This window comes from Euprymna scolopes, chromosome 6 (genome assembly GCF_053919585.1).
Source record: "Euprymna scolopes isolate OS-2025 chromosome 6, ASM5391958v1, whole genome shotgun sequence".
Lineage (NCBI taxonomy): Eukaryota > Metazoa > Mollusca > Cephalopoda > Sepiida > Sepiolidae > Euprymna > Euprymna scolopes.
Genome location: NC_136487.1, coordinates 23,227,558 through 23,254,026, shown reverse-complemented (window position 1 = coordinate 23,254,026; position 26,469 = coordinate 23,227,558). Strand labels below are relative to the sequence as shown.

At 33.4% G+C, this 26,469-nt stretch overlaps 1 protein-coding gene across 8 annotated transcripts in view; it reads left to right on the top strand.

The window, feature by feature from the left end:
• Positions 1-26,469, top strand: part of LOC145277569 (uncharacterized) — a 449,159-nt gene that overhangs the window by 132,199 nt on the left and 290,491 nt on the right. For all 8 annotated transcript variants that reach the window (XR_013868159.1, XM_080129058.1, XM_080129054.1 and 5 more), the window contains exon 3: positions 16,806-16,933. Coding sequence is in view for 5 of the 8 variants with exons in the window: in XM_080129058.1 (XP_079985184.1) it covers positions 16,833-16,933 (101 nt within the window). In the remaining 3 variants the exon portion in view is untranslated. The remainder of the gene's footprint in view (positions 1-16,805; positions 16,934-26,469) is intronic.

Here is a 26,469-nt window from a genome sequence, read left to right as displayed (position 1 = left end):
TTTTTTCTCACACACACACACACACACATATATATAAGCTAGATAAGACACTGATAGATATTACTTGAAATAATACTTTCAAGGATACCTCTAGCAAGCCGTTCCAGCGTACTCTTCCGAATATCATCACCAGGATTACTTTGTCATACTATTGATTCCGAGGTCCATTGCACACTTAATTCAATGCTCAAATTCTATTACTCATGGGGATAATTACAAACGCCCAATTTTGGATATACTTTTTCAACACCGAGAAAGCATTTGGACCACAGCAAATAACACACAATCAATGCAACAACGAATAAGGCTGCCTGGTATACTTTTCGAAATATCAATAAGGAGCAGTACACTTTCGCTATATGGGAATATCACTTTCTCCCATGGGCCTATGTTCTGCCCACCCGGATTTATAACCCCCGAATGACATTGGACTCCTTCCAATAACGGACGACCCAGGTTGTATCAACTTCTCTTTTCGTATAATTTTCTCCATATAATTATCCACAACCACTCAAAAAACTATTTTCAATAATTGTGCTGAAAAGCAAACTAGCGTTCATTCGCAGCTGAACATTTTGCTAACTGCATTTCATTTCCTCTGATGATATGAGCCATTGTTGAAAATCCATAGATTAAGGAAATTAAAATACCCCCTTCTATATATTCCTTTGTCAAGCAATAAATTCTTAAATCGAATCTCTCTATATGTTGTTTTTTCAGAATTTAAAATTGAACCACAAAACTTATATATATATACTTCAATGTTTGTATATCCCACACATCCACACATATCTATACATATATTTCCCCTCCTCTAAAAGTCTGATGTTAAGATGTATTTAAATTTTTCTGATTGTTAATTAACTATTGTGATTGATTTATTGATTTGTTTTGCTGATTACTTTCATCTTATATTCCTATGAATTCATTTCTCTAGTTTTGTTGTTGATCAACCTTTTCGATAAAAACACCTCATAATGAAAACAAAAATCTGGATATTTCACTGACAAACTATATATTATATAGTTGTAAAGTGACTTCAGTACACTGATCAGAATTCATTTATAATTCTAAAGCACTGACTTTACCCCATAATACATTTTCACAGAACTTTTTCACTAGATATGTAAAGCTAGACATAATATTAATTTTTAATATGGAGAATTTGCCTCTCTCCAAAGGAGAGCACTCTTGACCAGGAGCAAAAATAAAATATGATCCCATAGGCACTGGTTCACAAATGAGTTTGCCTCAGGCAAAAGGCGATGAACCTATCCCTTTTTCAAAAGAAGGATCTAATTCCTGGGAGAAATTGTCTCATTAACTATTTAAAAAGTTATTTTATTCATATACATTCAAATACAAATAGTAAAAGCAATAGAAAAGAAGTTCATGGAATACCAGAGTTTTTGGTTGTTTTTGTTTTTAGTTTATTAAATTGATTCAAAAAAATAATGATTCTTCTGTATCCTGAATCTCATGCCCCATATAACATGGATTAATTTGATCAACCATGAAATTATAAGAGATTTAAATGTAACAATATCAATATTTAGAAAATAGATAAAAATGAAAAATTTTGTATTATTTTCAAAATTAAATGAGCTAATTTCTTCAAATCTCCCAATGAGATAATTTTGGTAAGCTTTGTAGAAATAAACATTGAATGCAAGTCTAAATCGATTTTCTATGGATGATTATTTACTGTAATTATTCTTGATAAAAGATGAAAGTAAGTAATGGTACCTTCAAAGTATTCATAATCAAGAATGATAAGCAAAACCAAAGCTCTGGAGATTGTGCGCATGTAATATTAATTGGCTGGTTCATATATTATGCTCCATGCAATTACAAAAACAATTTTGGATTCTTCAAAGGGAAAACAATATTTTGTAGTATTATGATGTCGTCTTAACCTTTTGATATAAAATTTGACTATCGTTCAAAAAGTGATAGTTCAAAAATAACAAATTGTAACTCATTTTATTGATTATACTTGTATGAAACTGAAAAGATGTGTAAGTGGTTTTGTTTGGGTAATAATTTTTCTTTTACTTCGATTCAGAAAATAAGTTTAATTTGCATGTGTGTCTCAGATGGAGGTGTAATGGATTTTCTTTTTGACAGAAATTGCAAATAGTTTGCATATATAGTTCTAAGATTATTCATTTACTGTTATATTTTTAGAGAAGTGGATTTATATAGATCCTAGCTTAGCTACCTTGCATCGCCGAGGGTTTTAATTTTTGTAAATTACATAGATTACAGTTGATATTGTTTTTAAGTTCATTTTGAAACAAAATCAGAGTAAAAATGATTTTTTGTTCCGGTTGAGTTTTAAACTGACAATCTCTATTTCAAAGTGTGATGCATTAACTTGTTAACTCATAGCAGCAAGTAAAAAAATTTGCTACTTTTAATAAATACATAAATGACACTTGTTTATTTCCCTCCTCCACTTTCTTCATAAAGTTCAATATACATCAGAGAGAAGGAAGATTAATATCTAATATTTTCATTAAATTTCTTCAGTATTATAGGTGACAATATAGATGTGATGGAAACTAAGTACTCGTCTCCCTTCCTCTATTCATGACTTATAAAAATATAAAATATCTATCAGGATTAAATATTAAAATGTGTGAAAGCTATTGAAAGTATTTATTTTGTTTGCCTTTAGGAACATGAACCATTATTTGACATGATCAAACAGCTTGTTTTGCATATTTTTTTTTATTATTATTAAGGAAGCTATTCTGATCAATTAAATGAGGGAATTTTTTTTTCCTTTACATATAAAATAATATAAATATAGATAACTGATTATACCATTAAAATAGATTTTGAAAATGATATCTTTACTATTTTTATTGTCATATACCAATTGGTGTTTCTTGGCTTTTTTTAATGCCTAATTTCATTTATAGATGTTTTAAGATTTGGATGTTAGATTTTAGGAGAAAGTATTGATCCAGAGAGAGAGAGAGAGAGAGAGAGAGAGAGAGAGAGAGAGAGAGACACACACAGACACACACACACACGCGTTTGAATTAGTAAGTCAGTAAGTAAACTAATTTACTGAGAACATGCAAAAACTACTGACCATTTTTCATTTATAGACAACTCTTGTAACTTTTTACTGAGTTCCTTTATGCAGCTTCCTTCACCATGCCCCCAACAAAGTTGCTTGTATTTTTACTGTTCTTCTTTTTTTTGTCTTTCTTTATTACATATAATGGCATTTTTTTTTTTAAATGTATGTTCAGCCGTCCTTGACTTGATGATGTTAATGTGGATTATGGCCTTTCAATGTAATTTTTGCCGTTTTCTCAAACTTTTTATGTATCAAAAATGATGTTATTCAGACAGTCTTTGATTAGATCTTTTTGAAGAGGCTTGACTTAAGTGAGAAAGATGCAAGATTTACTTTTGCTATCAAAATATACCTTGAGATAGTGACCAAAATTGTATTTAATTTACTTGATATACTTTACTGGGAATAATAATAATAATAATTTTAACAGCACAACGGAGTGAACAAATCTACTATTCCCTTAACGTCCATTGACTATTGCCTGAGGAACGAAAAGGATATTGAAAAAGAAAAAGAGGGACACATGATATACATAGATCAAAAGATCCTGATGTAACACGATGTATCAGTCACTAGTGTGACCGCCCAAGCGTTACAGAAGCGTCTTGGGAACGGCAACCAGTGGGACCCTTCTGCTCCCCTGGTGGACGACTCTAGTGCTAACAAACAATATTCCAGAAAACAAACATCTCTGTCTGTTGGGTTTTCTCTTCTCCATTATTGTTCATCTCATGTCACAGCAGTAACAGTTTTGAGGAAGATGGGAGAGTTTCTTAGTTTTTTTTCCGACCAACCCTTCTCTGTAATGCTCTGGAAAATTAAATGGTGACGTACCTTTTTTGTTGGGCTGTCTATTACTTGAACCAACTTCTTTCTGTTGGGTTCTGGCCTAGAAGGTTGGCTGACCTTGTTTTAATGTTTAAAACAGATTAGCAACACAATTGTAATATATATATGAGTATCGTAACTATTTTATTTTACAAAATATATATTCATAATATATTACAATTTAAAAATTAAAAACAATTCATAAGAAGTAAAAAAAGGCGTAACTAACCCTAGGTATTCTTAACTAGTGCTGGGGGAAGAGAGGGTGCCTCCCCCCTTTTACAGAAAGACAAAAATATATGTGCTCACCCCATGCTGTCGCTGAAAAAGAGAATGAATTCTGTCGAATTGCAGTGCTGTCCCTTTTTCCCTGTATCCTTCCGCAATTGACCAAATCACCTCCCGGTGATCAGAGGGGAAGGGACAACACATTGGCACATGCAAAACATAGTGCCACACCGAGAGAGGTAAAAAATAGGGAAAAAGAACAGAGGCATGGATTGATTACAAAAAAGCCTATGACAGAATCCTACAAGCATGGATGATGAATACCTTAGAATATACAAGATATTTGACAAGATTATTAATATTAAGAAAACAATGGAGACTGGAACTGACAGCTGGAGGACAGCACATGACTGAGATAAGAATATAGAGAGGCATCTTATAAAGGGACTTGCTATCACCACTACTGTTTATCATAGCCATGATGCAACTCCATTAAGTACTTAGAAAATGTAATGCCGAATACAAGGTTACAGATGTATAACAAAGAATAAACCACCTCATGTACAGGGAGGACCTAAAGCTGATTGTAAAAGAAATAAAAGCATGAACTGGAGAAGCTAATAAACGCAACCAGAATGTTTAGTCACGACATTAGAATGAAAAAGTGTGCACTACTAGGATGATGCCCTTGTTTTTGTGTCTTCTACACACTTTGAAATTTATCAGTCCTGTTCCTCATTTATTCCATTTCACATAGAGTTGGTCAGTATTGTCTTTTAAGTGTAATGCATTGGGCATTGTTATTAGTTTTAAAAAAATGTTGTTTTTTTTGTTTTTTTTACAAAGGAGTCACCATTTATCAAGGCCGGAGGTCACTTGAGGATAAGGGTTAATGAGTGTATGGAAGTCAATGGGACACAATCTTATTAATTGTTAGCAGTAGAAATTTGGTAAAAGGGAGCGACTCATCAAGAACTTGTTTATGTTGGACTTGGAGATGAGCCTATTGTAGTCAGCTGGAAAGCAGAGAAACTAAAAAGAATTCTACAGACGTGTAGTTCTAGGAAAGAAGCTTTCTTCGTGGAATCTACGTTTAAGTTTAGGCACAGATAAAGAGTGGGGGAAATTATTGTAAGTGGTTTGAGCTGAAAAAGTGTCTTTCATGAAAGCTTGACAGGGGGGGGGGGCTCATATATCGGAGCTCAGATGAACCATGAAAATAACGAGAGTGCAAAGACAGGCTCGCAAAGTCTCTTCTGTGGGAAAGAGGTTACAGGGGGAAAAAAGGGCAGCCCCCACTAGGTTAAGAAGTCTATTTTGAACTCAAGGTAGGATAAGCTGCTTCTAGCAGCTCCTGCCCATATTTAGCAACAATACTCCATCTTTGTATGTAGTTGGCTCTTATACAGGTAGAGAATTGCATCAGCAGCAGCCTTGGCAACGGATTTGATGTACCTGTTCAATTTCAGATCAGGAGAAAAGGTCACTCAGAAGCTTGTTAAAACATGGAGCCTCCCTAAGACACAAATCATTCATTTCAATTGATGCCAGAGGGAGATCAGATCATTGATGATGTAAAGATAGAAGCTTGGTTTTATATGCATTAATATTAACCAGCCACTTTTTCCCCCATTGTACCACATGCACAAGATCAGAGGAGAGAGAATCAGAGAACTTGGTCATTTATGGTCTTTGAAGTGTTGCCATAGATGGTAGTGTCGTCAGCATAAATGTCTATGAATGATCTAAGTATGTGATTTGGGAGATCATTGATGTAGATCAGAAAGGGAGTTGGGCTCCTGAGGGACTCCAGCTTAATACTGTGAGCTTCTGATTTCTGCCCATCAACCACTACTCTTATGAACCTATCAGAGAAATTATTTAATAATTGAGAAGACATTTCCAGCTATACCATAGCTGGAGATCTTGTGAAGTAGACTTTTTTTGCTATATCCTATCAAAGGTCTTTCATATGTCAAAAGCAATTGCCCTAGAAAGGAACCCTCCATTGAGATTCACTAATCCTATGAGATATAACTGTTAGCACAACTACTGTAAATCTAGCTGAACGGAAATCATATTGCATATTAAAGGTTTGCTGAAGTGATTGACTACTTATTCATGATGCACAGTAAATTCAGGTGATCGATCATCTCCCTCTCAGTATAGACCATTGTCTATACTAAGAGGGAGATGATCGATCACCTGAATATTTTAATATGGGGTATACTGATGAGATTTTCTATGGTGGTGTGAAGCAATTCTCCTTAAGACAATGCTTAGACAGTTTTGTAAGTATAGGAGCTAGTTCTGGTCGAAGCTTTTTCAGCATTATAGTTGGAATGCTGTCAGGGCCAGTTGCTTTACTGAAATTAAGTCTTTTGATTAGCTTGGCAACATCACACACAGATATTTGTATGTCGCATAGCATGTTTTCAGATATAGGAGGAAATATGGACGGTTCCCAGCCATAATCGCACAGGGTAGAATTAACTGCAAAGTTCTTGGCATCCCCTTAAGTAATCCAATTTACCAAATTTCTACTACTAACAATTACTACGATATTGTCCAATTGACTACCATACACTCATTAACCCTTATCCTCAAGTGGCCTTCAGCCTTGATAAGTGGTGACTCCTTTGTAAATAAAATAAAATAAACAAAGACTAATGACAATGCCTAATGCATTACACCTAAAAGACAATACTGATCAACTATGTGAAACGGAATGAATGAGGAACAAGACTGATAAATTTCAAAGATTGTAGAAGACACAAAAACAAGGGCATAGCCAGGAAGGATCAAGTGGAGGAGATCCAAACTTTTGTAGAAAATTTTTATAAAATGTTTAATTTTAGTAAAGTTCTGTTTCGTTTATTTTTCAAAATTATGGCAACCTAAAAATTGCAATTAATGTTCTTGAATGTTCTTCTAACATGAAATTTAAATATTTTGATTGATTTATGAAATTTTTTATATAATTACTGTGTCATATTCTATCTGATTAATAAATTATAACTTTTCATGTTTCAATTTTTTGTTAAGCTTAGTACCTTTCACCACATTCTGGTTGTAATTAAATCCTTATAGATGTATGAAGCAAAACAAAAAATGAACGAAACTATACTAAAAGTTTTGCTTCATTTTCATACAAAAAAATCAAAATGAATTAATAAATCTTTTTAACAGAATGTATTCAACCCTGCAAAATTCTCTTATATGTAGGTAAACTTTGAGGCATTCTTCTTAAATGGCAGGCAAAATTGATTCATAAACAATAAATAATTCCCCCATTAGCAGGCAAATTATTTATGACAAGACAAATGCCTACCTTCCCATCTCTGGTTACCCTACTGGCGCTTTAAATTAGGGTAAAAAAATTTTTGTCAACTTCTCAGATGGGAAAGGGGGTCCAAAAGGCATAAAATGGATGGTTGGCTATGCCCCTGCACAAAAATGACTTAAAAAAGTACATACGACAGAACACAGAAAAATTGATCATTGCAGTGAGAGAAACGGTCAAAAACAACAATACAGGAAAATGATAAAATTAGAAAAAAAACAAAAAAAAAACAAAAAAAAAAAACGAATTTAAAGTAGGAAGAGAAAAGCTACATATATGATTCATTAAAATAATGAAAGAAAAGAATCATGAAAACATCTGTATGGTTAAGTAAAAGACAAGTACAGAGAAACAGAATCTTTACTAGCAGTTACACTGAACAATGCAATAAGAACCAACCACATTAAAGCTAAAATAGATAAAGCAAGAAAATAGTAAATGTAGAATCTGTGAACAAAGGGACGAAACAATAAACCACATAAGTGAATGCAGCAAATTAACCCAAAAGGAATATAAGTACAAACATAAAGGCAGTATACTAGGAGCTTTGCAGGTGATTACACCTTGAACATGCAGACAAATGGTTCAAACACAAATTAGAGACTATATAGGAAAACAAAAACCACAAAATCCTCAGGGATATGGAGGTACAAAAAGATAAACTCGTTCAAGTAAGAAGATCGGACATCATAATAATTAACAAGAAGGAAGGAAACTGCCAAATTGTGGGCTTTGCTGTCCCAGCAGATCACCGAGTAAGGATCAGAGACAGAAAATAAAACAAATATGCGGAATTTGCCAGAGAACTGAAAATAATATGCTACAGAAGAAAATCTATATTACCAATAATTGTAGGAGCACTAGTAACAGTCCTAAAGAATTTGGAGGGGGGAAAAAAAAAGACAAGGATAAATTAGAATGAAGAGGTAAAATGGAACTATACAGTGTATGGTAATGCTGAAAAAAGCTGAAATATTTATTTAAGGAAACCCATTGAAATGCTGAAATTAATCCACATGAGCAACAAACACTTACCGGACATATAGAAATTGCAACAGAAGTGAAACAAAAAAAATGCAACTGAGAAAACCGAAACCACCCAATTGTAAATTGACTACCCCCTCCCCAATCCTCAGAAAATAAAATAAAGAACTGTAGAGTCAGCATCGATTGGCACCACATCAAATAATCCAAGTGTCAAGGAAGATGGAAAGACCGAGGAGGGAAAGTACTAACCAGACCTCCACTGGATGGGTGCAAAGAGGACTTGGACCTTGAAGGCTTACTGCCATCCAAATTCCAATGATAACCAATGGTCATTGCCAGCGAGAAATCAATGGCAAGCAACTATTGCGATAACACATTCATTTGCAAAAGTTATCAAAAGAGGAGAGAGTACTAGAAATCTGGGGAGACCTATTGTCACCCAGACTCTAGGGAACATCACTGGTTGTTGTCCAGTGAGCAATTTCTGATGATAACCTCTGAGAGAACTAATAATAATAATCACCCTTTTCTTATGTGACCCTCAGGGGTAATAAGTTTTAGTTAAGCTTATGTAGAAAAACTCTTTAACTTTTTAATATACAAAGTATGTCCATGCGATTGATATACCTAGGCTAATTTGGATATAGATTTCTACTATTTTGTATATTGAATTTGGCATTTTAATATCACTATTAGTGCGATCCAACTTCATAAAGTGATATGGCTGTGGCTAGATGTGATGAATGTTTCAAACTGAGATCACCCAACTGTTTGGTTGACAGTCAAACTGCTTACCTCTATCTTATTACTCTAACTACAAAGCAAAAGAAAATGTAATGCTTAATTCTTTTATAAAGAGAATAGAAATCGTTTACTAACTTATTAACTCATCACAGATAAAAATGAAATGTAATAAGTCCCCAGACGTACCCCTCATTAGCTCATCACAGATAAAAATGAAATGTAACAAGTCCCAAGACGTACCCCTCCACTGTACTGTATACCGACACTCTATGGCTGACTGGGATAGCTTCCGTACATTCATATCTGATTTACCTCTGCATTCCATGTTTAAAAAGGAAGTGTCCTCTATAGTATCAGATCTGACCGAATGGTTAATTGTAGGCATAGACCAATTCATACCATCTAAAAAATTCCAGCAAAAACCTAACAGCCAGCCATGGTTCTCCCCAGAATGTGCTGCTGCTATCGCGCACAGAAATCACTTTTTCCATAACTACCAACGTAATAGATGCACTGAGACTTTCAGGAACGCCAGCAACCACTGTAAAAGAGTAATAAAAAATGCAAGAGAACTATATGCCCAGTCTGTTAAATCCAAGGTAGCTGATCAGCGGCTTGGTTCCCACCAGTTTTGGCAAATAACAAATAGGATCCTGAACAGAAGTGTGCGTTCTATCCCAACCATTATCAGTGGACCAGAGGTCATCTCGTCAGCATCAGACAAGGCCAAACTATTTGCAAAGAACTTTGCAGCTAATTCTACCCTATGCGACGAAGGTCATTAACTCCCCATATTTCCTCCTATAACACAGAACACGCTAGGTAACATACAAATATCTGTGCATGAGGTCGCCAAGCTAATCAAGAACCTTGATTCCAATAAAGCAACTAGCTCTGACGGCATCCCAATTATAGTGTTAAAAAAGCTTCAACCAGAACTTGCTCCCATACTTATGAAACTGTTTAAGCGTTGCCTTAAGGAGAAGTGCTTTCCGACTCCCTGGAAAACCTCATCAGTTTTCCCTGTATTTAAGAATTCAGGTGATAAGTCATCTCCCTCTCAGTACAGACCAATAAGTCTCCTGTGTGTTATGAGTAAGTTGCTGGAATCCATATTAAATAGAGAAATAGTCAATCACCCTCAACAGGAACAACCTTCTTAGTGACACACAATATGATTTCCGTTCTACAAGATCTACCGCAGATGTGCTAACGGTTATATCTCACAGGATTAGTGAATCTCTTGACAAAGGTTTCCTTTCTAGGGCAATTGCTCTCGACATATCAAAGGCCTTCGACAAGGTATGGCATAATGTTATATAATTGTGTTATTATTATTAGACGAAAGTACCACTTGTGCGCGTATGTTACATGAGTTCTTATTAGTAAAGATATGATAAGCCTTAAAACTGTTCCTGAAAGTAAGAGATCTTTGAGGTTCATGTGTGGGATCATGTTGTGAGAAGAGATGGGAGATATAGAGACATTAACATATATAAAGAGAGAGTGAGCGTTTGTTAGAGAAAAGATGTGGACATTAACAGGTGTATATAAAGAGAGGCTGAGTGAGAGTTTATAAATGAGAGATTGCATATAAATACATTTTGAGAAAGTGTTTTCATATCTAGATAGACAGACCGATAATTGAGAGGTTTACATTTATGCCGATGGATTGACAGGTTGGCATTTATGCTTGGACAGTTCGTATGAACGGGAGTGTTTGTATAACATAAATAGACACATATACTTTCTAACACATATATTTTTTAGATGATGAATTTCAAATAGTTTGTACACATAAATAGACAATACCTTTTTCATGTAATGATGGACACAGGAGACCGCAGTTATAAAAACATGTTGAACATTTATTCTTCCACTTTAACCGGTTGGTGGCTTTGCGTTCAGGAATTCAAAGGTTCACATTCTATTGTTTCAAAAGTGACCGTCTCGCTTCTAGACGATTGAAACCCATGTTTGGACCCAGACTATCGTCTGTCGTTCTCCAACTCCCTCTGAGTTTCTCACTAACTAACTCTAACTAACTAACTCTCACTTCCTATATTGAGAAATCCATGCATGTCTGGCCACGTGACCAAACTCACGTGCCACCAACATGCGCGACTTGCACGTTTCCGACATTATGATTTCCCAATAACCTATTTTTCTTTGTTGTTTTCACAAAGGAATTCAACCTACATATCTAATTTATTTAACCCATATTTTATTATCCACATTCTTTTTAACAATTGAATAGTTTATTTATTATTTATTTAATCAGAATTAACAATTTACTGGACATTCCATTTAAACCTATTGTTCTTTAAAACTTATATCCAAGGTTGATTTCTGCTTTCTCTCATTTCATTTTCATTTTAAGTAATCTCTATTTTTATACTTACATGAAAAGGGGACAACCCTTATCATGTTACAATAAGGGCCTACATCACAAGATTTCCAGCTACGGTATAACTGGAAATGTTTTCTCAATCATTAAATCATTTCTCTCCGATAGGCTCATAAGAGTAGTGGTCGATGGACAAAAATCAGAAGTCTGCAGTATTAATGCTGGAGGCCCTCAAGGGTCAATCCTGGGCCCAACTCTTTTCCTGATCTACATCAATGACCTCCCTAAACACATACTTAAATCATTCGTTGACATCTATGCTGATAACACGACCATCTACGGCAACACATCAAGGGCCGTAAATGACAAAGTTCTCTCTGATTCTCTCTCCTCTGATCTCGAGCGCATGGTTCAGTGGGGGAAGACGTAGCTGGTTACCTTTTAATGCATCTAAAACCAAACTCCTATCCTTACATCATCAACGCTCTGATCCCCATCTGGCATCAATTGAAATGGATGGCTCTCGTCTAGGAGAAGCCCCGTGTTTTGACAAGCTTCTGGGTTTGACCTTTACTCCTGATCTGAAATGGAACACGTACATCAAGTCTGTTGCCAAGGTCGCTGGAAAGATGGTAGGATCCTTCTACCGCTCCAGAAGATATCTCACTACTCATGCAATTCTCTATCTATATAAAAGCTAAGTATGTCAAAGGAATGGAATACTGCTGCCATATCTGGGCAGGTGCTGCTAAAAACAGCCTATCCTGCCTTGTCAGAGTACAAAATAGACTTCGTGGTTTAGTGGGGGATGCCCTTTTCTCTACCCTGCAACCTCTCTCCCACAGAAGAGACGTTGCGAGCCTATCCTTGTTTTATCGTTATTTTCATGGCAGGTGCTCGTCTGAACTCCAATCTCTGGTCCCTCCTCGCCAATCTTTCACAAAAAACACCCGTCTAGCTGAATCCACTGTGAAAAATTTCCCCCACTTTTTATCTATGCCTAAATCAAAACGTGGATTCCATGAACAAAGCTTCTTTCTTAGAACTGCACGCCTGTGGAAGTCTGTTCCGTCTGCTTGCTTCCCACCTAACTACAACTTGGATGTCTTCAAGTACAACGTTAACAAATTCTTAATGAACCGACCCCTTAAGTAAACACTTCATCAAATCTCCACACTAACGTTCTGTACTTACAATAACCCTTATCCCTGAGTAGCTTCCGGGCCTTGATAAGTAGTGACCACCGTGTAAAAAAAAAACAAACAAAAAAACAAACAAATGAGAAGCAATTATAATCGTTTAAAGACAGTTGTTTTACCAAATAATAACCCAGCAGTGTGGTGTGTGTTTTGAGAAAGTGTATGTGTAGTTATACAGCTTTTATTTATTGAAGGCATTTTTTTTCTTTTTTTCTTTTTTTTTTGATAAATATTCTCAGCATTTTATGTCTATTCAATCTGGTGTTCATTCTTTCGTAAAATCTAACCCAATTGAGTCAGATTCTAAAAGTATTTAATTTTTTTTTTAATTGTTAAAATGTTATTTTTATTACTTTGCATTTATCATGTGAGTATTAAATTTGTTTTTGGATAAATGACCGTGATCATCTGACATGCAAGTTTCCATTTATGTCTGCTGTTCTACCCAAACCTTCTTTGGGTGTGTTCAAAGCTGAAATCTGTTTACTGAAACAATACCATTAGTTAAACTGCTCAGAGTTTTTCCAAATCTGTCTGTTTTGCGTTAGAGTATCGTATTTCTACTTGGTATACACCCAACTGCAGACCTTTCTAAACAAAATAGATTTTGATAGGTTAAAATCACTTAATGTCTATTATCTGTGTGTCAAATTTCATAAAAGCCTCTCCAGTAGATTTTCATTTATTTTAAGAGTGAGTGAAGGCACTTTTTTCCCCATCTTTTATCTCTGCAGAAATAAAGGAAACAAACTTATTAGACATCAGTAAGTCCAACTTTACCCTTGTTGGTAAGGTAGTGAATAAGGATAATATTCAGGAGTACCACTTCTTTTTTGTGGAGAGAGGATGGAGCGGCAGATTTATGGTTTATTACCTAGTTGACTCACTTGAGTGCTGAGCTGACCAGACCACACAAATATTTTTGTTCTCATTTAGCGTACCCCTCTTTTTGTAGAACTGGATTTTATCCTATACTAGCATTTCAGCCCGGCATTGCCCGGTGTTTGGATGTATCTGTTGAGCGCAAAAAAAAAAAAACAAGTGGTAGTAGGAAGGCAGGCTTGAATCTGTATCGTGAAGGAGGAAAAGAATGGGAAAAAACCTGACGTCTATGCTGTTATGACCACCGCCAAACCGGAAGTGACATGTTTTAAAATTAAGGCTAGACAATCGAAAGGAGAGGATGACTTTCAAAAATATCCGCGAAAAAAGAGACCCCCCCCCCCGCCCTCTGTAGAAAAGTTCCCAGTTGAAGGTGAAAATATTAATGTTTTTAGCCTATTTCTTGATATTTGTCATCTGAAACGGTAAAATCCGTCGCCTCTGTTGAAAGTTTTAAGCAGACATACAAACATTCATACATATATTTATATATTGGTAACTAAAAATTTTCGACCCAAACCGATTAAAAAGCTTGCCCTATCTCTGAATAACCTTTATGTAAAATTTCAAATCTTTAGACCAGAAATTGTCTGAGTAATTTGGTAGAGACCGCAGAGGTCAATTTTTTTTTTTTACTTTGACCCCTATTATGACTCCTTAACATTTATTGTTTTGGGCTCAAATCAAATTATTAAGTTAGATCCATGTTCAAGGAACCTATATCTAAAAGATGTCAAATAAATGCAATATCTACATGAATGATAAACTAAAAAAAAAGTTCAACTAACTTTCAAAGAATTATTCCAACAGAATTAGATTTTTCTACTGAGCAGAATGATTACAACAAATGAGTATCTTCTATTTTTTCTTTTGATCAACATTAAATGGCACATTGAGCAGAGGTGCTAAAACCAAATTTGTACACTATATAATTATTTTTAATAGCTACAGACACTTCTGCTTCGTTCTTCTGGAATCATCAGTGCAGGAAATTACAATTGCTGCTGGTCACGGGATTTGGACTCTGCAATGAAGCCATCTCTGTCTCCATAAGCAAGGAACATACCCCCAGGACCACCATCAACTGCAACGATATTCAAATCAAATTAAATATTTATAAAGGCATAAACGTTAATAAATCTTGTTCTACAGTGATAAACGGCATAATCGCATTGATGCACCGGTTCTCATCAGACCACCCAAGTTAAGCAACAGCGAGCCTGAGTACCATGGGTGACCATTTGGGAATTCTAGGCGCTGTATGTGCTCTCCATTTATCTCGACATTTGTTTCCAGTCGTCCTGTACATACACTTTCCACTGGTATTTAACAATGTCGACTCTGGCGAGGTGTAGTTGGAGATTGCACATGTCCTGCCACAAAAATTTCACACGCAGGCATCTCTTTGTGGGTATTCATAGTCTATCAGACTGAATGAGCCTAAGACAGTGATAAAGCAAATGAAAGGTTGTGATCTTGCATGTAGGCCAAATGACCGACTTTTCTTTCACAGACAGTGCTCAACTGTTAAGAAACATGCTTTTTGAAGGGAAAAAATAATTATAAATAATTATTTTTAATACATACAGACACTACTGTTTCATCCTATATATATATATATATATATATATATATATATATATATATATATATATATATATATATATATAAAACATGTATTTTGCTTATTGTCTTATTTATAATGTTAGTTATCTGTCTAGTGTGTTCAGTTTCTTTGCCCCTCTGTATTTTGTCCTTATTTATTTTAACAGTATTTTTTATTTAATTTATATTTGGTGTTGTAGTGTATACTATATACATGAGTGTTTTTAATATGTACTTTATTGATGCTGCAAAAACCAGAACTGGTCTAAATTTTAATTCCAAGCTAGTTAATGACACTTTTGTCAGTGTTCAGGCTGTAGTCAGGTGACCCAATTGATTAAACTGGAATAGATCAGGTTACGCTGTTGAGTTTCTGGCTGACCTCTATTTATAAACATAGATCAGTAATTACATTGTTTGAGGCAATCTGGTTGGTATTATAAAATTAGCCATTACAGAAAAGGCTTCCCTTGGTTTGCAATTCTTGTGGGTTTCCTTATTTTGTGACTTGTCAAATTACAATTTAGCTTTTAGAATTTCATCTTTTATCTTTAAAAATTCCCGTCAGTAAAACACTAAAACGTTACCATTACAAAATTTAAGTTTAATTATTTATATAGTTAATCACTCGATCAAATGATGTATGTAATAAATTAAATTTTCGAAATCTTATTTAGAAAATAAAATAACTTTGAGAATGTTTTTATCTTGTTCATCACTTTGGTAACCTCTCCTGTACATAAATATTTTTGGTGGTGAGAGGAAGCGTGAATGATGATGATGAAAAAATTGAATGTAAATAATTGAAATGAAAAAGGTCAAAGAGGAGGAAAAGAAAGGATATATTATGAAATCACAATGTACTCTGAAATCCTTTGACATGAAAATTCAACATGCTGAAAGTGTTTTTTGTTTTGTTCTAGTTTTTTTTTTCTTTATTCTTTTTAATATTTAAAACAATGATACGGTTTGTTGAACCTATCTAACCACTTTTCTTTTTCTTAATCTTTCTTATAAATGAAGTGTTAATGTTGGCCCAACTGGTCAGGAATCATCTAAGTTGGTAATAAAACAAAAGGCATAGTTAATGGTGAGGGTGAGAGGGGGTGGGCAAAGTAAATGTAAAATTATCTCTGGGCAATGATACAGTGATTTGAAATAATAGAATGTGCATGTTTTTATTGTTTTTTTTTTCCTCCTTAATTCATGTGTTAACAAAAAAATAAGTTTCGTTGGGTTATGAACAAATAATACATTTTTAATCATGTGAGAAATGTTCCTAAGTGACAAAGGCTCCTTTCTAAGTTATATTATATTGGCACTTACAAAATATAGTTGCATGCTTATTATTGAGAAGTTGTTAAGACAATCAAAGATTCAATGCAAAGACAAAGATGAACAGCAACAAAAAGTTTCCTACAAAATAATTTGATGATATAATATGAAACAAGCAAATAATAAATAAACCTGGCAATAATTTCAAAGTATAAACCTATTTTAATTTGTATTCTAAATCTTGTTAAAATTGTTTTTTCTTATCTATTATAGCTGAGTGCATATACTTGAAACTAAACCATGCCTGATTCTGGGCCCAGAAATAGTAATGGCTGGAGACGCTACCATTTGCGTCGGATTGGCCCAAAGGCCAGCAAACAAGGAGTAGCAGATATCATGGAGTAAGTAAAATCTTTTTTAGTCTTTGCACTCCTTAAAAATTAAAATTTAAAAAAAGAAAATATTTGACAGTAATTTTTATTTTTGTTAGAAAGCTTATGAAGATATTAGTTATAATTTGTGTGTGCGCAATTTTTTTTCTTTTTTTTTGAATCCTTTGAAAATCTTATCCAAATTACTGTTCTATCATTTGCCACAACTTTGTGTTTTATTATTTATATTTTACAATAGAAATGGAATGAAAAATTTATTGATAATCTAACACTGACTGATAATATCTAAGTTAAAGTCTATACTTCTATGATTTATTGGTTTTGCTTATTTTATAGTTCTTAACAAAAGTTTAAAACTCTTTCATTGCAACAAAAACTATAGCAGTTACTAAAAATTGAAACACATTATTTTCTAAATTATAATATTCTAATATTAATAAATTCAAATAATGATATTCTATATATTTTTTCTTCTCCGTCATTGTTTGAATTTGACAAGACATGTTAAGAATAATTGTCATATTTTTTTCATCAGTTTATTTTATCTGTACTTCTTTAATGAACCCTCTTAATATTCAGCACTTGAATATTGCTTTTCCACAATCTTTATTATTGACTATTCTTCATAAGCTCATTGGATTCAGATCTTGACTATTTCTAATTCAGTATTGTGATTTCAGTTTTGGATAGACGACCCTGAATAATCTTTGCCACTGCGTCACTAATAAATATACATAAATTTTTGTAGTCTCACTTGTAGGATTTCTGTGTTTCATTATTGCTCCGAGAGGTCAAGAAATGAAACCTAGAAGTTTCAAATTTGGACATGACATTCCTAAATCATTAGGCTTAATAGATGCTCATTATATCTTTTGCTAGAGCTTTGATTTCCTTTTTGCATTACAAATCATTTCAAAGTACATTTAATTTGAAAGCAAGATGTGATTTGAATTTTTATGTGTTCAGGTTTCAAGCTGTTTGACAGATACTTATTTTGCACCAATTGTAAGCCACATTTTGTTCTAAGTTTTAAAAATTTAAGACCAAACTTATATTCCCGATTAAACTGTAGTAAGAATTGTTTGGGAACTTGTAACAAAATTCATGTCTAATATTGTTTTATTTTGGCAGTCTCTTTTGTCGTTGTTTTGTATATATTTTTTGTTATTAATCCAGATAGTAAGTTATTTGTGTCTCTGAAAGTGTGACATTGTAGTATCCATGTTCTAAGCTTTTTTTTTTTTTTTTTTATCATCACAATTTTTTTTTAATTGACAGTGGCAAACACCTCATAGCTCTAAACCGTGTATTGCTGATGTAACATCAATGAATCATTACATGAAACAAGTATTTGATGCAATACCTTAAAAAGACAAAAAATAAACTTATTTTAGCAGAGGAATCTCAATGTTTTATTAACAATGATTAATATTAGGTTTCTCTTGCTTTTCTATTATGTGTTTTTTTTTAACGATTTGTTAAAAATATTTGATGCAACTGATGCTAAATAAAACTAATCATTATTGCAAAAGTTATTTGCTTTCTTGTTAAAAAAATCTATTTTTATTCCATATATAACAAGGATGCAAGTTCTTTGCTAATAACAGAATTTTTTAAAACTTGATTTCTTAAATGGTTACCGAATTAAATATTGACTGGTTTCAGTGTTGCTTAACTGATGTGTGAACATGGTTATGGCCATATACATAAAACTATTAACTTAAAAAATGTCCTGATATATGACACCATTCATGATTTCTTAAATTACATGAAATAATCTCCACATCATTTAAAAATACCTCCCTCTTATTTCTATAGATAACCAACTGAGGTTAGTTCAATTTTTGCTTGATCTGGCCAGAGAACATCTCAAACTAATTGGGTTTCTATAAATGTTCACTAGTAAACTTCATTATAAAAAAAAAAAAAAAAATGCACCTTTTTGTCACATGTGTTTTCCATATTTCATATTGAAGCTTTTTGGAAATGATTATTGATTTTGTTTCCTGTCACCATTGGTTTCTCTTTAGCTTGACATTTTTCTTGTTGCCTGTGGACAAATAAGCATAGAGAGTGCCACTTTATGGATAATTACACTATTTTTTTTCTTTTCTTTTTTTAATAAGTAATGTCAAACTTAATCTTTTTCAGAATAATAATTTCAATAATACTAACAAGTATATTTAATATCTTAATGTCCTTTTGGCTCGGACCTTGTTTAACAATATCATTCTTTCATTATATTACATGATCCTTTACTTTTATCATGACTGCCATTTTGTAAGAATGTGAATGTAAAAAGTAAAAACTACTTTGATATTAAGTTTTGTAAAAACATTCCAAAAGTTATTAGAAATGTAGGAGGATACATAGCTACAGAGTTTAACATAATTATGATAAATTCATAATACGTGTCTGAATACTATTTTCTATCGTTTTATTTTATGTTTAAAATTATTTTTCTTAATATTTGTGATATATAAAATTGCAAGATTAAATAACGTTTGTGTGTCTTAACGTTTCTATGTGAATTTGAAATTTATGATCTATTTTTAATAACTATGCTTATTTTGATGACCAAAAGATACCTTACTAAAATTAACTGAAGTTTTGCGAAAGTTCTAGGGTTAAAAAGAATAAAGTCTCTAATCTAATAGGTCCTGCACTATCAACCAAGCTCCAACCTCTGTCCCATCGCCACAATGTTGATTCCCTGTACCCGTTGTACAAGTACTTTAATAGGATATACTCTGAACTCCTAGCACTTATACCTCCTCAACATACATACTCCCACTAAATTGTCAAGTAGAACACCACTCCTTCACTGTCAAAGTCCCGAGATGCTGGAAATCTTTTACTCTAAAGCTTTCTCTTTTAGACTGCCAAACTTTAAACTTCCCTTCTGTTTCCCTGCTTCCCTGACTGTACTAACATGCAGAAGTTTAAATGTAATGTGAACAGATATCTTGCTGCTCAATTCCCCATATAGTCCCCTGCAAACATGATCCCAAGTAGTAACTCCTTGTGTTCAAATGACAATATGCCTTGTTTGGGGCAAATAAGAGTAAAGAAAATATGGTTAAAAAATAAATCAACAAGAACAACAAAAAGGCATGTGATATACGTTATATATCAAGTAAAGTCAAATTTTTCCCCATTTCAACAACTGGTATAGCTCTGTAAACAAAAGCTGCATAACAAATTTTTATTCTTGATGCGTTTTCAGGAATTATGAATTTGTTTAATTTGCATTCAGAATTTCTTTTTTTGATTTTATATATATATATATATATATATATATATATATAAAATTGTAAATTGTTGAATGTGAACAAAAAAGCCTAAAATTTCTGAAAATATTTTATGTTTTGTTTTAATTACTTATTACATTGTGGAATAAGTATAAAATAAATAAGATTTTATTTTATGAATATAAAATATACAACAGAAAAAAAAATTATTTTTGTTGATATTCATACAATGTACATAGCAATACAGATTCTATATTTTGTGACTGTGCTAAATATTTTCCACTAAATATTCACTTTATTATTACCTAAATATTTCGAAAATTCAAGAATTTGCTCACTTCACATGTATTCTGATTTTATAAAAATTGTAGATTTTGTAATTCTTGTAAAATAATGTCAAAGTTATGAATTATATAGACACAACATGTCATGTTTTAAGCGTTGGGAATGTCACATTCCACTAAGAAAGAATATAAAAAATGTAGAAACTATTTTCTAGATATGGTGCGCACGCACACACACACACACACACACACACACACACACACTGCTGTAATTTAATTTTAACACACCACATGAAAGAATATGATGTCTTTGATCTTTCTTTTGTGTCATTTGTATTTATTATTTAATGTACTGAGAATCCATATAAACCCTGCATTTGATCTATGTGATTCTAATACCATCCTTTATTCAAGTCATATAGCATTAAAGAGAAATTAACTGTACTTTCAATTCATATTACAGCCATAGACAATGTCTTATATATATATATATATATATCTCACTTATAGGATGAAAAGAAACATTTTATATATTAGAAAGGATAGAACTTTTTCTTAAAAATGATTTGGTCTTTATTTTAGTAAAAGAAAAAAAGCTTTTATCTAAACTTTTTATTTACATTTCAGACCATTTTCAATGCCATAATTTTCACTCTTGGAAATGGAAACAATTAAAAGGAAGAAAACTGTTCAAATTTGGAAATTTATCAATAAAAAATGTGTACAAATAATTTAGATAAACACAACTAACCCCCCCCCCCCTCTCTATGCAAAACTTCCTTCTTTACTATTACTAAAATAAAGACCAAATTTATATTTTGGAGTGTTCAGATTGCTATTCTCATCTCTTTAAAATTTCGACTGATGTAACTTCCAACCTCCTTCAGGATCATCTTTTTGAACTTGTGAACCTTTTTTTTGCATTTGGTAACCTTTATTTCAAATTTGGATGCTTGAAGGAAACTTTGAATGAACCAATTATTTACTTCAACATAAAATTTAAAGTTTCTTTCACTTTCTTTTCCGCCTTCGTATCACAGGTTCAAGCCTGCCTGACTACTAACACTTTTTTCTTTTTTACACCTCCAAACACCCGGGAAACGCCGGTACCCTCACTAGTATTTAATAATGCTTAGATAAAACTTCTGGTTATAAAAATAATTTAAAGCTATTTTTTCAACTTTTATTTTCAGATTATTACATTTAGTCAAATATTTTTCTTTTTGATCGAACAACAATTCTGTATTCATATACTATTCAAGATTCATGTTGCACTTTTACTAAATCTCTATGTGAGCCAATGATGAATGAGTTTCATTCCTCAACAACATTTCATTTAATTTTTAATAAGAATGGGTAAAAAGGTTTCTTATGCAAATGTTATTTTGTCTTCTTGCTACATCAGCAACTGCAGATTATGATCTAATGGATCCCTTCAAAACACTAAGCTTGCCTGTGCAGCTTTCACGAGCTAATCCGCTTTTCAAATAGTGTACTTATATATTTGTATAAAGATGCCACCTACAAAGACACAACATCATTGTCAGTTTTGTTTATCAATCTGTTGTCCCCACGATCCATTATTACTTCTAATGGCAATTATAGCTTCTCGGCTGAAGCAAAGCCTTTTTCTTTTTTCTGACGATCTTGAACACCGTTGACACCTGGTTCTATCTAAGCAGATTTCGTGATGTCTGAGCTGCAGAACAAAATACAAGCCATGATAACCTTAGGAGGAAATCATGGCCTTTTTATTTTTTTTTGTTTTATTTAAAGCTTTTATACCATTAATGCAAGTTTGCAATCCAGATAGTGTGATTTTTCAATCATTACATTGATTTAAATTTGGCACTACACTTCATGTTGAAACTTCTACGACTTGGATGACATGTTGATTGCTGCTTGGAGTTGCAGATATACTATCACTGCTCACTATTGTGTTGCTTAGGAAAAGTTCAGGAAGCTGCTGCTCTTCCTTACATCTTGATACTTGTACATTTCCTCCAAGATTCAAGGCAAAATTTATTCGGCCTATATTCACTGCCATCTTGTATGGCAGTGAGATATGGACCTCTAACACTTCTGATCTGCAACAGCTTATGGCTTGTGCTATGGTCAGGTGTCTGTATATATAGCAGCAAATTGAAGGAAATGATTATTTCAATTGTGCTTCATCAGAAACTTGTTATTCGTGAGATTTTGGATGCCTTATACGCTCAGCGTCTCATATGGACATGTGTAACATACTATTGACTGCATCAACTCCACAATACATTTGGATATCCAAGCCACTAGGGACCTACCCTGGGTGTGTGATAAGTGATTTCACTCTATGTACCATGACTGATATAAACCTATACATCCTGATTCATTTTCATTAAATTAAAACTAGGTTCATTATGAATGTAGATACTAAACATAACAAAAAGGTGTGGTTACGTAATAAAATAAATATTTATAGAATCAGTTTGAGTCTAATGGACACCAGACAATGCTTGGTTGGTGCTTGTTTATTAGATTTTTGGAGATAAGACCCTATAATCATATTCTGAAATTCAGTACTTGGCTAAGTATATTTCATTTTGATCAAAAGTGAGACAATATTATCGTGGTTGTTTTATATTTGGGTTTTACATCTATAAAAAGAAAATATTTTTTATTCACTTTAAAATTATATAAATAAATAAAAGGATATCAATGTTAAGGGTTTCAGACTTTTGAGCAGGAACTCACACAAGTTTTTTTTTGTTTTTTTTACAAATGAAATCACTGCTTATCAAGGCCCCGAAGCCACTCGATAAGGGTTAAAGAGTATACAGTAGTCAAAGTTGGAACGTAGACCCTTGATGTTGGAAAAGGAGTAGTGGGGATCTATGTTAGAAGTTGAAGATCTGGGTTTAATCGTGTGTTTTTTTTTTCTGGAAACTTTTCATGATAACGTTTTGGGATTTGTGGAATAGGTCGACAGACTTGCTTAGAGCAGGGCAGAGAGGGAACGTAAGAGAGAAAAAGAAACAAAATATATTATTTTTGTAGCACATGATAAAGTAAAGCCGTAACAATTACCCACTAATACGGCATCAAGAAGCCCCACCAGAAACTACTGCATGGTCCAGAATCCATTCACCAAATGGCAATACAGCAGCCCCAGTACTTTGCACCTACTGATAGGACAGCCTCCTTAGTGATTAATTCAAGGTTCAGGTCCCTGACTATCAGGCGGATAACGTCAGCCCAGATAAAACGTTTACCTCCAGCACCCTTATTAATGACATGGCCACAAGGATAGACATAGAAACAGAAAATTTCCATCTCTGGCGACTGTTCACGCAAAATACTGCAAACCTAGAATACAGTGTTTTTCTTTTCCGTTTATCAGAAGAATCACTCATTAAACAATGAGGACTGAGGGACAAAGAAAGAAGTGAGAATAACGGGATCTGCAGATAATGCATCCACAATGCATTGTCTACTCTCCATTTAAAAAAAAAAAATATGATTATATTAAGTACAATACTTAATACAAGTTCAATTGACGTTTTAAGGGAAAGTATGGTGAGAGATTCCCCTCTGACTAACTGAAAATAAATAGAATTGTTAAATCTATTTATGCTATATTTAAAATCAACTTGCTAGATATAATGTGTGCGTTCATGGACGAGAAAATCTGTTACTAAATAAAACAATCAAATGAAAAATATATGAATTAAAAAAACGCAGTAAATATAAATAATATTAACATTCCTCGAATAATAAAGAAGAATACATATCACAATTAAAAAACTTATCTGCTAAAAGCTTCTGTCTTCAATTAAAGATTTTCTTTGCTTTAGATTCAGTTCAGCGTTCAAAAAGTTATTAACACTGGATGTGCCTAGAGATTAAAGACGAAAAATTTATATTTATTTTAATTAATATCACTTCATTTCCATTTTGACCCATTAAATGCTTAGTATGTCTTTTAGCCACACTTTAAAAATGGGATATAAAATGTCAAGAATAAGAAAGGTAATATTATGTCATGGGCTGGATGCAATAGGATGTAAAATTCCTCATTCAATCTTGAACAACACTAGGTTTGTCTGCTATTTGTTGAATAAACTTGCTTGGGTTAAAAGGATCACATTTATTAGTTTGTATAAAGCTGATCGTATTTTATTTTTATAAGATTTTAAAATCGACTGTTTACTTGATGCAGTATCACTAATAAGTTGTGTGTGTGTGTGTGTGTGTGTCAAGCGATGTTGCAGCTCACACAAGCCATGAAAACCAACAAACCGGAAGTCCAAGACTCAAGGTTCACTCTTATTTGGGCTCATTAGTTGAACACATCTGAACTCGGGATTTGAAACCCAAATCTATTGCATGCGAGGCTAGTAATTTGACACGAGCAACTGATAGTTTTTGGGTCAGTAGATGCAGAATAGTCGAGATCACGGATTAGTTGGCAGAAGAAAGTCAAAGAAAACATTGAAAGAAGTGATGAGGAAAGATGAGAAAGAGGGATGAATAAATACCTAATCAGAGATAGTTTGGAAATCATATGCCAGCTTGTAAAATAAATGTTAAACCAAATATAGTGATAAGATTAATAAATTCTTTACAACAGGTATTGTGATTCACAATAACCACAAAAGCATTGATATGCCATTAAAAAACCCCTCCCTAATGGTAGCATTAAAAGTAATGTTAACCTCTAAAATAATAATGTTCACTATTGCAATATAGTTTTAGCTTCCAAGTGCTTTGCCAGAACTTGAGAATAATCTTACAACCATTTGGCAGTATCGGAATAAGAAATTACTCTTATATACCAATGGCAATAAATCGGGCTTCTCTTTTCCTTAAATAAGTGCCAGCAATATTCAGACAAAATGGTTATCTGTCTCTAGATTATGGAGATCATGAAAGCACTTAGATTATTAAATGGTTTTAGGATTAGTGGCATCACCTTAAATTTGACCCACAGCTTCTGCAAATACCTGGAGGATAATTCAGCAATATTTTATCTAAAATCATATATTTGTTCTGTTTCATCTGATGGCCTATGTATCCTTTCTTTGAGATTCGTTATATTTAATCTTTGAGATTCGTTATATTTAATCTTTGAGATTCGTTATATTTAATATCTAATCTCTACGGTTCCAGATGAACATTGTCTGAAGAAAGCGGTTTCAATCCCACCCAAAAGCGTGCCAGAGGTAATTGGTCAAAAATGTGGTGAGACGACAACAACTACGGATGGCAGTGATGGCTGAGAATGCAGTTAGGAGATTCGAAGTTCCTATCCGTCGCGGTTACCACCTGACGAAGGCCAGAGGAAGTTGGCCGAAACGTTGTGAACCAATAAAAAGATTAAAAAAACAACAACTAATAAAGATGAGACTAATAGTCTGAAATAAAAATAAAATTAACATATAATGCTCATCTCAAGAAAATGAATTCCAATTAAGGAATAATATATATATATGAGGTAAAATGCATTCAAAAGAAGTCGTTTGTTTGGCACAGAAGAAGCGGGAAGATGGCCTCAGCATCAGAAGGATCGCCATGAATTTGAAGGTGTCAAAATCAACAGTCGAATACATGCTGAAGACAAACTCAGAGCGGAAAAGAGGACAGAAAAGATCAATTAGCAAGAGGACTGAAAGGAAAATGAAGAGGACTGTAACACGGCTTTTGACATCTGGAGAAAAAGTTACAGTAAGAAAAGTGAAGGAGAAATGTGACTTGGATGTAAACGTCCGAACAGTACAAAGAACACTGCATAGGATTGGTTTGAAGTATGCAAAGGCTAAGAAAAAAATTACACTAATAAAGAAACACAAAGGAGAAAGACGAGAGTGCTAAAAGGTGGTTAACAAAGCATGTTGACTTTAAGAAGGTTATATTTACTGATGTTTCAAGTTTGATGGGCCTGATGGATGGTGTATTTGGTTGAGAAGAGGTGAACCTCTTGTACTGAACAAGCGACAGATGAGAGGAGGAGGAGGAGTTATGGTTTGGGGTA